This window comes from Eublepharis macularius, chromosome 2 (genome assembly GCF_028583425.1).
Source record: "Eublepharis macularius isolate TG4126 chromosome 2, MPM_Emac_v1.0, whole genome shotgun sequence".
Classification (NCBI taxonomy): domain Eukaryota; kingdom Metazoa; phylum Chordata; class Lepidosauria; order Squamata; family Eublepharidae; genus Eublepharis; species Eublepharis macularius.
The window spans coordinates 62,415,303-62,431,261 of NC_072791.1; the positions used below are offsets into that span (position 1 = coordinate 62,415,303).

General features: G+C 39.8%; 1 protein-coding gene across 1 annotated transcript in view; it reads left to right on the top strand.

Moving 5' to 3' along the window:
• The window catches only part of RYR3 (ryanodine receptor 3), a 479,585-nt gene that overhangs the window by 20,307 nt on the left and 443,319 nt on the right, over positions 1-15,959 (top strand). Inside the window, exon 3 of the mRNA XM_054969918.1 lies at positions 6,957-7,064. Coding sequence (XP_054825893.1) covers positions 6,957-7,064 — 108 coding nt within the window. The remainder of the gene's footprint in view (positions 1-6,956; positions 7,065-15,959) is intronic.

Here is a 15,959-nt window from a genome sequence, read left to right on the forward strand (position 1 = left end):
ATTATCTTAATGAGAATTTAATTTACATGTTCTCTCTCATCCTCAGACTATAACAAAGACAGACAGAAATTTTCTGCAGTATTCAAAGATACAAATTAAGTATTAATATGACTCAGTGTCCTTTCAATTTTTTTTAATTATTCATACTCTGCCATTCCTCCCGATGGGGAACCAAAGTGGCTTATGTTATTCTCCTCTACTCCCTTTTATCCTCACAACAACCCTGTGAGGTAGGTTAGGCTAATAGTGTGTGGCTGGCCCAAGGTCACCCAGCAAGCTTCCATGGCAGAGCAGGGATTCAAACCTTGGTCTCTCAGGTCCAACATTCTAACCATTACATATAAACAGTTTCAGTCAAACACAGAGAAAAGGAGAGACTTCACAATCCAAATGCATATGTTCCAATAACAAAAATGTTGAAGAACTAGTACTAATATATTTATTTATTTATGTCATTTATAGTCCACCTTTCTTGCTGAGACTCAAGGTGGATTACATAGTGTGAGATCAGTACAATCAGTGGCAAGGACAAGGGCAGGCGTTTCCATACAGTGTCAAGGACACTTCCATAAACAACATCATAGGGTAAATAAATACAAGTTTACAAAGACATAGCATTAGCAAGCCTCCAATATGGAGTTGAAGAATTGCTGATACAGAACATAATTCTAGGACTGACATTAGACAACATGAAGCACAGGTAGTATATAGGAGTACATATTTAATACAACAGATATTATATAAGGCAACATAGTGGTGAAGGCTATGGTTCCTAACTCATTATGGTTCCTAACTCTGAAACCCCCTCTCTACAGTACTGCCCTCCTATCTGAGTAAAAAAGCCTTTTTGAATAATTCCGTTTTGCATTGTTTGCAGAAAGCCAGGAGCGTAGGGGCTCTCTGTCCAACTCCTGATCTCCTCAGGCAGGCTGTTCCACAGGATAGGGGCCATCACAGAGAAAGCCGTGTGCAGGCTGCTGTTGATTTCTCCCATGTGCAGGCTGGCACCTGCTAGAGACCCTGTTTGGAGGGGCATAGGGAGGGAGGCGTTCCCATAGGAATGCTGGGCCATGGCCGTAAAGAGCCTTGTATGTAAACCAGTACCTTGAATTGAGCATGGTAACTGATAGGTAGCCAGTGGAGTGACTGTAGGATGGGAATGATGTTCATGCTCCTGCTCACTCCTGCTAACAGTCAAGCTGCAGCCCTTTGCACCAATTGGAGCCTCCTAGTTTACTTAGATGGAAGACCAATATATAGCGCATTACAATAGTCAAGTTTTGATGTACCATAGCATGGATCCAGGGGGCCAGGTTGGCCATGTCGAGGTAAGAAGCCATCTTCCAGGCTAGAGTGAGATTGTAGAAAGCATTTTTTGTGGCTGCCTTAACTTGTTTTTCTAATAGTAGCACTGGATCCAGTATAACCCCTAGGCTCTTAACCAAGTCTGCAAGAGTCAGATGAACTCCATTGAAAGCAGGGAGTACAATGTCTTTCAAGATCTCTGCCTTCCCAACAAGCATCACTTCAGTCTTGTCGGGGTTCAATTTCAATTTGTTTTCAACCATTTCACCATGGCTGTCAGGCAGCGATCTAAGATTTCTACATCATCCTGTGGGGACCTGGATAGCGAGATATAACAACAACCACATAACAACAACATTCAATTTATATACTGCCCATCAGGACAACTTAATGCCCACTCAGAGCAGTTTACAAAGTATGTCATTATTATCCTCACAACAATCACCCTGTGAGATGGGTGGAGCTGAGAGAGCTCCTAGATGCTATGATTGACCCAAGATCACCCAGCTGGCTTCAAGTGGAGGAGTGGAGAATCAAACCCAGTTCTCCAGATTAGAGTCCTGCTGCTGCTAACCACTACACCAAACTGGTATTGTAGTTACTGTATAGCTGTTGCTTCTGTTAGGCCTCAGTTGGTTATTACATTTACATTAGCTGAGCTCCTTTCCTAATCAAACCTGGTTCTCCAGATTAGAGTTCCAAGCTCTTAACCACTACACCAAACTGGCTCTCCAGTTATATAGAGTTGGGTATCATCTGCATATTGATGACATCCAACTCCATAGCTGCGAATGAGTTCTCCTAAAGGTTTTACATAGAGGTTAAATAACATGGGAGATAAGATTGCACCCTGTGGAACCGCACAAGATAGTTCCCTTTCTGGAGATAGCTGATCTCCGATGGCAACCCTTAGAGTCCATGAGAAACGATTTAAACCAGTCCAGGGCACATCCTTTGATGCCCACTTCTGTTTCCAAACATCTCAACAGGATGGCATGGTCTGCTGGGTCAAAGGCTGCAGATAGATCCAGGAGGTTTTTCAAAAGGAAAATATTGGGGGAAACCATTTGTAATTTAGCATTATGTGTAAGTTGGACAAAAAGTTTGTGTTAATTTCCATTTACTTTGTTTAGGAAACCTTTAAAAAATTGTCCAGCACTTTGGGTGAGGCTGACTGAAGTCAATTTAGTAGATCAGATTTTTATGTCATTCAGAATATAAAAAAGAGTGTGTCCTATTCCCAACTAAGGCTGTGTTCAGATGTCACAATGATCCATAATTTATCAACTATTGTGTAATCAAAAGTGATTTTCAATAGGGTTTGTAGATGCCTTATAATCCATTGTCCTAGCTGTGATTTGTTGTGATGTGTGGATTCACAAACCAGTTAACTGAGTAGCATATCATTGTAGCTGCTTGGCCACAGAGACTGTGGTATATACAAAATGTCCTCACCACTAAGAAGCAAGAAGCAGGCAAACCAAGGTCTATGTCCAAACTGCGATTTGTTTACATATGTCTGGTTAGATAACCAGAGTTTCCATGGCAGAGCAGCTTCTGCCATAACTTCTGTTTAAATCAGCAACATATTACATTACATCTGAATGCAGCCTAAGTTTGCATAGGATTGCAGCCTTAACTGATATTGCCTGTTATACATTTCAGATTCACTTCTTTTTAGAATTAAACTCAAGCATTGAAGATGGTTTAGTCTGTTTGCTTAGTTGTCTGGATTACATAGCTAGAAGCATTTAATATCGTGAAAAATCCTCAAGAAATCATAATTATTATGCAATGAGATAATTTATAAATGTAAATGCTGATTATATTAATTCATATTTGAATATCAATGTGTCAGTCTTATATTCTAATAGCCAAATGGCCCTGATCTAAGGATACTTAAATAGAATTCTTCCTCAGGACAGTAACACTACAGTTAAGGCAAAGGAGTCTTCTCCCTTCACTGTAAAAGTGATCCTGTCAGACTTCCTGATTCCAAATCCCATCAGAAAACCAACTGACTGCCTTCAGACTGGTTCTAACTGACCAATCAGAGAAGAGGGAAGCAGCCTGTCACTCACATTCTCTATTCTAACACTTCCCCTCCCAGTTCTTCGATTTTGCTGCACTTCTAAAGCAGTAAGACACATTTCCCATTGGCATCTCAAATGTTATTTGGAACTCAGTTTTGTAGTTGAATCTAATATAGAAGAATAATACAAAGGAGGATTCAAGTAAGTTTTTATTATTAACAGACTAGTGCAGCTGCTCATTGAGACTCTAAATGGGGTTACAGAATTAGAAAACAATGCAATAAAAGGTAGTATAATGCATTCAGATAAGAATAAAAGTGGATTACAAAATTAGAGAATAATGCAGTAACGTACATCCAATAAGCAAAGCAGTATTTAAAAACTGGCTTTTTTCAAAGGATTGCCAATCACCAGGTAGGGCCTGGAGTTCTCCCAGAATTACAACTGATCTCCTGACTACAAAGATCAGTTCCCTGGAGAAAACAGCTGCATTGGAGGGTGGACTCAATGGCATTATACCCCACTGAGGTCCTTTCTCTCTCGAAAGCCCACCCTCCGCAGGACACACTCCTCAAATATCCAAGAATTTCCAAATCTGAAGTTGGCAATCCTGGACATTAAAACTGCAACCCTATTCCCTTTCATAGAAAGTGCCCTTCTTAAAAATGATTTTACACATTCTGCAGAAAGACAAAAGTGTGAGAGTGCTTGATGTTTTGAGCCATAATTAAAGAATTTTAAAAATGAGAGCCATAGACACACTACAATCAAATTAGCCGCAGGGAATTTTTCCTTTCCTATTATGTCACCTAATTAGTCTGGCAAATCCCTTGGTTGTGGATATGAAAAACAGGGACATGTTGCCCAGAGCTTTTGTTCTCTGTTTGTTTCACATTGACAATTAGGAAACATTCACTGGCAGGATCTTTATAATATTATAATCAGAAATCAGTTGTAAGAGCATATCCTTCACAATCTGCCTTCTGCAAAATGAAACTGGAAGTTAAAAAAGGAATTTTTCCAAGTCTTTTGGGAGAGGTTGTTTATGTCAAAGACAGTGACACTATTAATGCAACAAAAGCATGAGACTGTGTGCATGCACATTATATTATGCATATATTTCTGTTGCCCAATTGTGTAACTGAACAGTGACAGGCTATATATTACATGCACAAATCCCCAAGTACTAGCCAGTCTCATTGCATCTCTAACTTTCCGTAAATCATGCTAGTGTTTTTAGCAAACTTTTCAGTGAAGTAGTGATCTAAAATAAACTCTCCGCCCAACCTACCTCACAGGGTTGTTCTGAAGATAAAATGGAGGAGGTGGGGGGAGAACCATTTATATCACCTCAAGTTCCCTAGAAGAATTATGGGATAAGATGATATAGACTTGGGCCGTTTTCACACGTCTTACCGGCTGCTGGAACGTTGTGCAAAACTCCCAGCAGACAGCGTCTTCTTGCGTGAAATTGCGCCAGGAAGACACTGTTATCTGGGAGTTTTGCACAAAATCGTGTCTTCCTGGTGCAATTTTGCACAAGAAGAGGCTGTCTGCCAGGAGTTTTGCACAATATTCCGGTGAGCAGTAAGATGTGTGAAAATGGCTAGATAGTGCTGGGTTGTTATTTGTAACCCAATTCTGAATGTAGGTGCTTGGAAATAAGTCCCACTGAGCTCAATGGGTTTTACTTTTCAGTATATATGTTTAGGGCTGCAGCTAGGGTTGCCAGCTTCCAAATTCCTAGAGATTTGAGAGATGGAGTTTGGGGGAGGTGAGGGAACTCAGCAGGGATGCGATGCTATAGAGTACCTACGAAAGCTGCCGTTTTCTCCAGAGGAACTGATCTCTGTAGTTTGGATATCAGTTTTAATTCCAGGAGAAATCCATGCTCCACTTGGATGTTGGTAACCCTTGCTGCAGTCTAACAAAATTCAGAAGAGCTTAAATTTTAGGAAGAAAAAGATAGCATTGCAGCCTTAGGCCCAACTGATTCTTGAAGTCTTGGACAAGTTGCAATATTTAAAAGAATAAAAAACAAAATGAAATATATCCCATATTTACCACTGAAAATCAATTAAAATGAAAATCTTTCTAAATGATTATTTCTTTTTGTTTAAATTTGTGGAGTGGTTGCCAGCAAAGTCATTTTTCCTACATACCTGTACAAAACAAACCTAACACACTGTTTCTGTAATCAAGCGGATGTTCTTCACAGTTCAGAACTTCAGTGAAATTTCAATGAGTTGAAAGAAAGTACAGATCATGGGATATGGATAGCTTTACAAATCTTCTCTCTCTATATAAAAACAAGAGTCCTGACTGATTCCTCAACGCCCAGCCCCAAACTCTTGGATCTAGAAATGTAAAATTTAGGGAGAACATTCCTTTCATGATGTAAAGACTAAGGGATTTTAAGAACACTCCCTAAGGGAGTAAAAAGGGGTAAAATGTATTTTCCCATAGGGATACAGCTTCCCTATGTGGCTGGCAGGCTGCCCCCTCCTGCCAACTGCCAACTCAGCTACTCTTCCCTGAGGTCATTTGCATATACAACCTGCATATACGGCCATTTGCATATACGGCATATATCACCCCAACATTCTAAACAGTATGCAGTTGCTGTTGGGAGTCATTGAATGTGTCCTGAGGTAAAAATACACCTCCCAGTCTTCCCCTCTAGAGTTGCCAATCTCCCTGTGGAACCTGCCCAAATGCTGTGGAACTGTAAGCTCATTGTTTAGGATGAGAGCACCATGGAGCTTAAGGGGTGTTTTGAGGCACTGACCCCCAAAGATGTCAGGGGTAATGAGAAAGTGATGGGGGGAGTCACCATGCTGCTGACTGGAGACTTCTGGCAGACTCTGCCAGTAATCCCAAGGGGAACTTGAGTTGATGAGGTTTCTGTGTGTGTCAAGGCATCATATCTGTGGCCCCTCATCAGGAAACTCTCACTAAGAAAGAACATGAGGGTCCACTTGAGAGGCGAGGTGTCCGCTGAGGAATTCTCTGAACTCCTACTAAAAATAGGGGTCAGAGAGTTTCCCGAGTCCAAGGGAAAGTTGACCATCCTTAGAGCCCTGGGCACAGTAGTGATGACCTTAGAAGACCTAACAGCCATGATATACCCTGATATTGTCACTATCACAGAGAAGTCCATGGATTGACTTTGCAAGCAAGCCATTCTGACCTCTAAGAATGACAAGGCTGCCATCATTAATGAAACACAACTCCCTCGAAGGGGCAGAAATGGAGTACAGATCTGTGGACTCAGTGGTGCAAATGGATGACATGGTCCACTACCCTGTGGAGTTCCTCAACATGCTCAACCCTCCTGGCTTCCCAGCCCACAAGGTTCTCCTCAAAGTGGGGGCTCCAGTGATGCTGCTCCAGAACCTCAGTCCACCCAAACTCTGCAATGGCACCAGACTGTATGTGAAAGCCTCCACAGTAATGTCTTTTAGAGGGGTAGCTATGTTAAGTCTGTTGCAGCAAAAAAACAATTGAACCTTGTGGCACCTTAGAGACTAGCAGATGTTTTGTAGCATAAACTTTTGTAAGCCAGAGTTCACTTGGTCAAATACAGCACTTATCTTTCCTGCTTGTTTTGTTTTACAGTATGTCCCTCCTGACCTTTGCATCTGTAACTTTGTATTGGAGCAGTCTTTATCTGTCAGAGCTCTTCAGGAAATGCTGGCAAATACAGGAGACAATTCCAGTGAAGGGGTAAGTAAATTATTTTCTTTTTGGCATCATGGAAGTTGTTGAAGAATGAACTGCTTCTCATCCAGGATCTTTCAAAATAGACAATTGTTCAGATTGCAGTCAACAGTATCTTCAACCTTCATCTTTTTTTCTTCTTAAATGAAGATCTTTTCTTCAACATTTTTCTAAACCTCAGCCACATCTTAAGAAATGCATGGTGTATTTAATTTATCTGGCAGCAGCAGTAAAGTTAAACAGACAAAGAGCATCCTCATTTCTTTGGAGACCAATTATTACCCTACCAGAACAAAACTGTCTGCTGAGAGATAAAGAAGTGAATCTTTTGAGAGGCAGCAAGCTTTTGCCAACCCAAGGTGTTTGAGAGTTAAATTGCTTTGAAATTAGGTCATGTGCAGGGTACCATTACTTTTCTATTAGGAATCACTGGAGCAGAATAGGTGAGCAAAATCATTTTGTTCAACGCATTGCACTCAAATGAGAGGAGATCTAGAATAACATTATTCTGTTTATTTGGGGTTTTAAAAAACCACTTAAGCCCAGTTCGCCAATGTTAACTGCTGAGCATTTAAAGATGATATGGCCACAGAAGGACATTCACATGTCTCCTCCAGATGGATTGACCAGGGCTGGGACAGTCAGATGCTGATGCCTCACTGGCCCCTTGTCTGAGCTGCTGTTCACACATGGCAGACAGCTGATAAAACTGGACCATTAAACATGTCCAATTTTTTTTACACTTGCTGGTGGAAAGCTGGAGAAGCTTATACATAACATATTATTGACTAAGAACTTTTAACATTTATTTTAAAAGGACTTGGCAGGAATAACTTCTTTTGAACTGTGTCCTCTATGTTTTATACTTGGTGACAGAAATACTTTTCTATTTGATCACTGAAATGTGATTAAAGAGATGAATTATAGGCACTTTATGGCTTGATTAGTGGTGATGGCAGCATGTTTGAGGTACGATAGGAAATATAGGCATAGGTGGTATCTTGGAATCAATGGGAAGACTATAGTGTTGCCTTCTGTGCTTATACAGGAAGCTGTTAGATGGACATACAATTAGATGCATGTAAGAGGGTTTTTAATCCTTTGGTTTCTGTACACAAAATTAAACATTTCATTTACTTGTATGCATGAATTTTATTTTCAATGAAAATAAATAATCTGTAGTTTAGAATGCCAAGTTTCTATCAGATAGATTTTTTTTTTAAAAAAAACATTACAAATAACATGCAAAATTACTCTGCTGTTTGCCAGAATAAATCAACCCAATTGGTATTATTATACAAAAATCCATTTAGTATCTGGGCCGCTTGGTATGTGAGGGCCTAACTTAATGTAACACTTCTCCCAGGCACCTCCACGGGTCTGATGAACAGATGCAGTCTGAGATTTGCATGCTTCTCGGGTTCACATGGTCCAATTTGGTTTGGAATACAGTATGTGGGGAAAGGGGAACTCCAGCCTTCAACCCTACATTATTTTCCCAACCTGATCCCAGGGAGCCTTTATTTGTCACCTGTAGCATAGTAGTTAAGTGGTTGGGTTGCAAATCATCACTCTGCTGGTTCGAATCCCACTACTGTTATAAGCTCAGTAGGTAACCTTGGGCAAGTAAGTAGGTAAGTCACTCCATAGCTAAATCACTCCTCTCAACCCTAGTCTCCCAGCTGTGGGAGTAATAATAACACTGATCTTGTTCACTACTCTGAGTGGGGCTCTAATCTGTCTAAAAGAGTGCTATATAAGCACAGTTGTTGTTGTTATGCTTAGCCCATCAGTGCTCATTAAGCTTTCTCAACAGGGAAAACTGGAGCTTTTTCAGGTTGGGGAAACAGTGTTGTGGAGAAGACTTAAAAAGCTCCCCCTTTCCACACTATGCAATCCTGATCTGAATCAGGCCTGCATATACCTGAGAAGCATGGAACTCCCAATCTGTTGACCTGATCTGGGAGAAATGTAATGAACGGGTAGACTCTTGAGATGGTGACAAGTTAGATTAGACACTTGAATAATAAGCCAAGAATACAATGGAAAGAGGAAGCGATTCCTGGGACAGGGAGTAGGTAAGGAAGGACAGAAGAGAGACTATAGGATTGAAATAGTGAGAAAGTTTTGTTTTTTTACTTTCACAAAGATTTTCCTATATTCCTTCTGGAGTTTCTCTGTGGTGCTAGAGAGAAGTATACATGGTGCAAAAGTATAGAATCCAAGCTATTACATTTTAAAAGGGATAAGCCTATGTCTTCAGCTCACAAAGGCATGTGTTCTTTTTTTGAATAAATGCATGCACTGTTTTAAATGCAACTCAAAAATATGAACATAGTCTTTCAATAAACTATGGTAAACTATCACCAAACTAAACTATCACGTCTCAGTCACCAGAACAATGTGTAATGGAAATATGCACAACGTATAGAGAGCAAACACATTTACAATGAGTAATGGCCAAGGAGCAAGAGATCCTGGTTCTTGCAGGTTAGGTCTTGTGATATTGCTCAAATGGGGGTGGATCTCCCTGTTGGCAAACAGCTTTCGATACCTACATGTACATAAGAGCACCAGGGTGTCCAAGAAGCCTGTGTGTGCATGGACCCAGAAGTTTACTTTATGTAAGTAATGGCTTAATGTAATTCTCTACAGAAAACAAAGTGTTCTACAGACAGCTGCAGTGTATTTCTAATATAATAAAGAGACAGTTAGTACTGCCCTGGGATAAAATGTTTTGCCTGTATAAACACAAGCACTAAATGTTGGTAAAAAGTGATGGTCTTCAAGCTCTTTGAAATGAAGACCAGAATAAATTAGCTTACACAATCACACTTCTATCTGTTGCCTAACAAGACAACCTATCTGACTAATGAGTCAGTCTATTATTATCCACACATTTGTTTTAATCTGCAGAAGTATTTGGAGCTCCCCTATGTTTGTTTATATATAATAAATACAGTTTTATTCCATATTCCTATAAACAGAGGATAAAGAAACCCTTAACTAATGAAGCTACATTAGAGGAAGCTATAATTATGCAAATGAGCTTTCCTGCAGCAAAATGTCCCTACAGTTTTCCCCTTACGGGGCATCTAGAAGGCACCTGTCAAAATCAATGCTAGGGAAAAGTGAAGTGGTGATGAAGAAAACCTGCCCTGGAACACAAGGGTACTTGGAAGTGGAAAAGAGCCTATGTAAATATAAATACTGGCTATAATGATAAATTATTCCAAATTTGTTCCATGTTTCTTAAAACACCTCTTTTGACTATAAATTTTTGTGCTTCAGTGGGCTTGTTATTATTTAAATATACATTTAGCATTTTTATTTCTTCCAAACAAGTGTATTGATGGGGCAGGAATTGTGCATAAGATAACAGATGGACTACAAGGGTTCCTTTGGGAAGAAATATTCAATTAGGATTTTTTTAAAAGAAAGGGATAATGTTGAATAGACATGGGCACGAATGGAAAAAAAAACCTGAACAAGCTGTTCATTGTTCGTTGCCACCCACGAACAATGAACAGTAACGAATATAATCCTGTTAACAAACATGTTCGTTGTTCATTTTGCAGGGCCCTTTAAACACCCCGCAAACTGACCTTCCCAATGTTCAATACCCACCAAATTTGCAGGGGACATAGTACTCACTGTCCTTCGAAGACCCCCCAAGTTTCAGAGAGATTGCACCCCGGGAAAGGCATGATCCATGGGCACCCCCTTTGCTGTCATTTTGTCTTCACAGTGGCAAAAATGGGACTGCCTGTTGGAATGTAGCTGCTTTGAGGGGTTACAAACTGACCTTCCCAATGTCCAATGCCCACCAATTTTGCAAGGGACATAGTCCTCACTGTCCTCCAAAGCCCCCCAAGGTTCAAAGAGATTGCACCCCAGGAAAGGCATGATGCATGGGTCTCCTCCTTTCTTGTCATTTTCTCTTCACAGTGGCAAAAAAGGGACTCTCTGCTGGAAGTACTTTGAAGGGTTAAAGCCAGAAGGAAAGTCAGAAGGAGTTCAGACAGAGTTCAGTCCCTGCCTCTGGTTGCCAAGGGAATTGATTGCACGTGCCAGACTGTCTGGCTTGATGAACGGCTGACAAAGGCAATGAACAAATGAGGCTTGCAACAACCACTTGTTCATTTAGAATGGGGCCTCACGAACGGCTTGTTCGCGAACAGACGAACGGGCTGTTCGTGGGTTTTTTCCGTTCGTAATGCTGTTCATGCCCATGTCTGATGTTGAATAGTTGTCTATGGGGGTTGTATACTGTTTATGAAATATGGTTTGTTTGAATGGTCTGTGGAACAGTATGATGCAGTATTTGGGGAAAATGTGGGATTTTCTTAAGCATAAACTGGATCTACCAGAAGATTTGTACTCATTTTATTTCTATATCAGCCTTCTTCCAAGGATCTCAGAGCAGCATATGTGGGGCTTCCAGGCAGTCAACTGCAGCTTCTTTAGAACTTATCAAGGTTGCCATTCTTTGTATTCTGCTTAAGGAGTAGGTCCACTTGAACTCAGTGGGAAATACTTTCTAATATGTATGCTTAGGCTCAAGTTGCACAAATCATTATACAAGAACAGTGCATAAGCATATGGTGCATATTGCCTGCTTTAAAAAACATACATAGATGCAGCTACTGTATGGCAAACCACTCTCTGGAATGCCCGGACAAGGGAACATCCATAATATGGGCCTTCTAATTTCCATTTCCAGATTCTCCATTGCACTTTGCCTCATTCTAACCAATTCCAAAACTACCCCCCAAATCCAGATGTTCCTCAAAACAATCTAGGACTTCATTATACTGTGAAACAAGTATTTAAATAAATAAACAATACAAGATAGTACTTACTGGGATTCCTTATCCCAGGATGACCAGAACAAGATGGATACCACCCAAGAGAGGAGGTGATCACCATACTTGGAAACAACCTTAAATCACTGATTCCACTCCACACTCAGAGCCCCTGGATCCCGAGGCCTCAGCTTCAGGTGCTGCTGCCAATGCACCAGACCCCAAGACAGCCAGCCCCCTATTTTGTGAGGCCAAATCCCAGGCTTCTAGTCTCACAGATTCTCTCCTAACCCAGCAGGAGTAGCAGAGATGACAAGCCCATGAGGGGGCAGCTGTGTGACCATAAGTCAGATAACTACCTGAGCATATATACTTCTCCACAGGATCTGATCTGAATCAAATCTTGGCTGGAGGAAGTCCAGGGAAAGGTGGTGCTTCTTCTTCAGGATATTTAAGCCACAATCTAAGCAGAGATCCTTGATGGTTCAGCCAGTTTGAAAGCTAATACTTTTCTGGACTAACTGTGATCATGAACCTAGCTCCGTCCAGGCTGTGACCATGACTTCAGTGCCCTTTGGCTGACCAGACCCAGTTCCAGCTACTGTGATGATGTTTGCTTTTGAGGCGTCTGTAGACTGTTTTGAGCTCTGATGTCAAAGAAAGAACATTTACTTTTCTATAGAAACTGTTGAAAACTTATTCAGTAAAATGATATTAGTTAGTTCTCTTGTCTTTAAGCACAAGTATGTCATGCTTCCTATTCTCTATAATGTCCAAAGTGGATTATATGTGTCTTTCTCCATGCAGAGAGATGTGTAAGTTAGGGAGATCTTGTGTATCTCTTTGTGAATTAAGGTGCTGAACATTTGTCTTCAGAACTACTGACTACTTGTTGGATTGGGGAGGCTGTGCTGCCACCCTCAAATGAAAGTCAGCTACACTCATCATCTGTTTGGCAGAAGTAAATGTATGCAGCAATGGGCATACACTGTTTGTTTTCTGTGAAGACCCTTAGAATAGGTCCAGTGCCTTAAGGATTTGTGAGTGAGGGCACAGTGTATGTATGAATTTCTGTTATGCTTATTAGAAATACTTTTCCTGACCAGCATACTGAATTTATAACATAGTATTTTTTAAAAGTATTTTGATTAATACCAAAAGATACTGTTGGTAAGCAAAATATAATTGCTCTGACCTCCTGAGGAATATCTTTCTGAGGGAAAGATCTTATAAAAACATGGAATGTGCCAGCTAAAGTATCCTGATGGGTTTTCATGGTAAAAGCAAGAGCAGCTTACATATATGCTGACCACTTCCTTTGGTCTCATAAATGTGATTATGTAAAGCTATTGCAGTACTATGAAGTAATTTATTGTTCCCTGAAGCTCAATCTTATATTTTGTATGCTGCTTACTAGCCAGTTTCTTGGGAAATCATTATTGGAAGACAATGAATGTTAACTACAATGGGATCAATTTGCCAGCGCAAGCCCCATTACAATGATACATAGTTCTTGCACAGATCCCTTTAATTTAAGTAGGGCTTTTGCAGGGGAACATTGTCCTACTTGTTTGTGCTTGTATTGATCAAATATGAAAATACCCACATTTAATCATAGAATTATAGGGTTGGAAGAGACATCTAGGGTCATCTAGTCCAACCCCCTGCACAACAACCTCTTTTATATCTTCATTCTATGAGTATTTGCCAAAGTATTGTTTCAGTTTGTGTTTTGTGTCAGAGTTTGTTCATATAACATGCACAAATATCACATGCGAGACTAAATTTCCACTTACCATTTTGTTTTCATCTTGCTAGCCTAGAGATCTCTCCGAATGGGTATGTTCTTCATGCATTCATCTAATCTACAGCCACTGCATGAAACTTGTTTAGTTTTTTCCTCATGCTACATTAGATCTTTCACCTGTCTATGTTCTCAGTAGTTTCATTCTGTGTGCCATTTGTTTCATGTGGTTTTTGTTGTGGCCATAAACCTCAGAACTAATGATCTGCCATAAAATATTGGTCTTTGCTGAACTTTCTCTCATCCTTTACTTAAACTGGTGTCTGAAATTGTTTCTAAAAGATCTTTGACCTTTTTGTCAAACATTTTGGAGCTTTTATAGCTAGCTTGCTGAATCTTTGAAAGAGTGGATTAAAAAACTGGCAGAGAATCTCTGGATAAAATACTACCTTTTGTGACTGAGTTTGCAGGACTGACTCAATTTACTGTAAAATCAAATGCTGTTACAAAGAAATAAAAGGTACACATTGAAATATAATGATGGCTTTGCATATTCTGTTGTTAGTGCCATTTTTCTTTTCATGCAGTAAAAGCAGTCTTGAAAAGGTGCAGTCAATTGCAGGAGCCAGAGGTGAGGATTTAAGCAAATTTTCCAGAGGTAGAAGACCCAGATTTCATCATCTTGCCTTGTTTGCTCTTTTCCCTCCCTAGTAAAAAAAAGTTGGATTATGCAAAATAAGCAAATATATGCAAATCTGCATATGCCAGGCAGATCACAGGTTTTTGCTTTCTTAGTGCTGTTTGAGTTACACATTTTGATTTGATTCTGTTTTTAACACTGTGGCTACAGGATAGGAACAAAGCATAAAAGGATAGTCAAGAAAAAGGTTTTTAGTTAGGTCATGTCTGCCGTTGCTCTCCATTGGGCACCATAGTATGGGTAGGATGTGGCAACCCTATTGGTATGGTTTCCGATATTTATATATTCAAGAACTAGGGCTGTCAGCCCTTGGCTGGCAATCAGGCACATGGGGGGCAGGGAGGCAGTGGTGACTGCCGGGTTGTCATTTTTAGTTCCAGAACAGAAATTGATATTTTTACCATAGCAATCTGAAAATGTCCAGTGCTTTTATGTGACATTTTGGCATCAATCAATGCTATATCCCTCCCCCCTTATGCCTCCCCCATCAGCAAGAAGTTGCCTATTGGAACCAGGTGAGCGGCAACCCTGTCAAGGACACTAGAACACTAGGTGTGATGTATAATCTGATATGGTATGGTATGCTCTAGTGGGGTAATTTATATGAAGAATGTTGCCACAGCTCAGGAGATTTACAGCCCTGTGGTTCTTTCATTACATTGTAATTTTATTATTATCCCCCTGCATGAAAAAATAACAATTTACATTTGCTGAGTTTTCTTTCAATTAACCCTGTATGTAGTTTAAAAAATACCTGCAGGTCAGCAGAACAATCAGCCTCCAGTTTCTCTGCAATGCTAAATTAACACACTGTGTTAATTTCATTTTCCCAGTCCACTGGGAAATTAGTGGCTACTTAAAAATCTAACCCTCCAAGGAGGCAGATGTTATCATAAGATAGAATGAAATTCTACCACCTCTCTCCAAAAAACTCTATAAGTAATTCTCAGTACAGTTTGCAGTGGACTATTTTAATCTGAATTTCTAATTTTCTGTTTAGTTGTTGCTGTTGTTTTGACTTTGTTGTAGCTTCTAGCATAGCTGACTACTATGGTATGGGAAGCTAATATGCCAAAAAAAAGTATCTATCACAGCAAGGAAGTAAGGAAAATAGATTTCGATGCAAATTACTTAAATTCTAAAGCAAAAGGAATGTTACACCCTTATCTATCTATCTATCTATCTATCTATCTATCTATCTATCTATCTATCTATCTATCTATCTATCTATCTATCTATCTATCTATCTATCTATCTATCTATCTATCTATCTATCTATCTATCTATCTATCTATCTATCTATCTATCTATCTATCTAATTAATTGAATTTCTATTCTGCTGTCCCTGCAAACAGGCTCAGGGCAGATTACATCATTTAAAAACACAGTACAGCAATAAATATACAAATTAGCCATAAAAACAATATAAAACATTATAAAATCAGCAGCAGTTATAATAACAAAGTAATAAATAAATACCAGGATAGCAGCAACCATTACATAGTTATTATTCTCTTTGGCAGTTCTTATCCCTAGCCCTAGATACACTGAAAGGGACTATGGTGCCTCCATTGAGGGAAAGACCATTGCATGTGCTCAAAGACATGCTCTTACAACAATTTTACATATTTTAGTACTGAGCCTTGCTAATG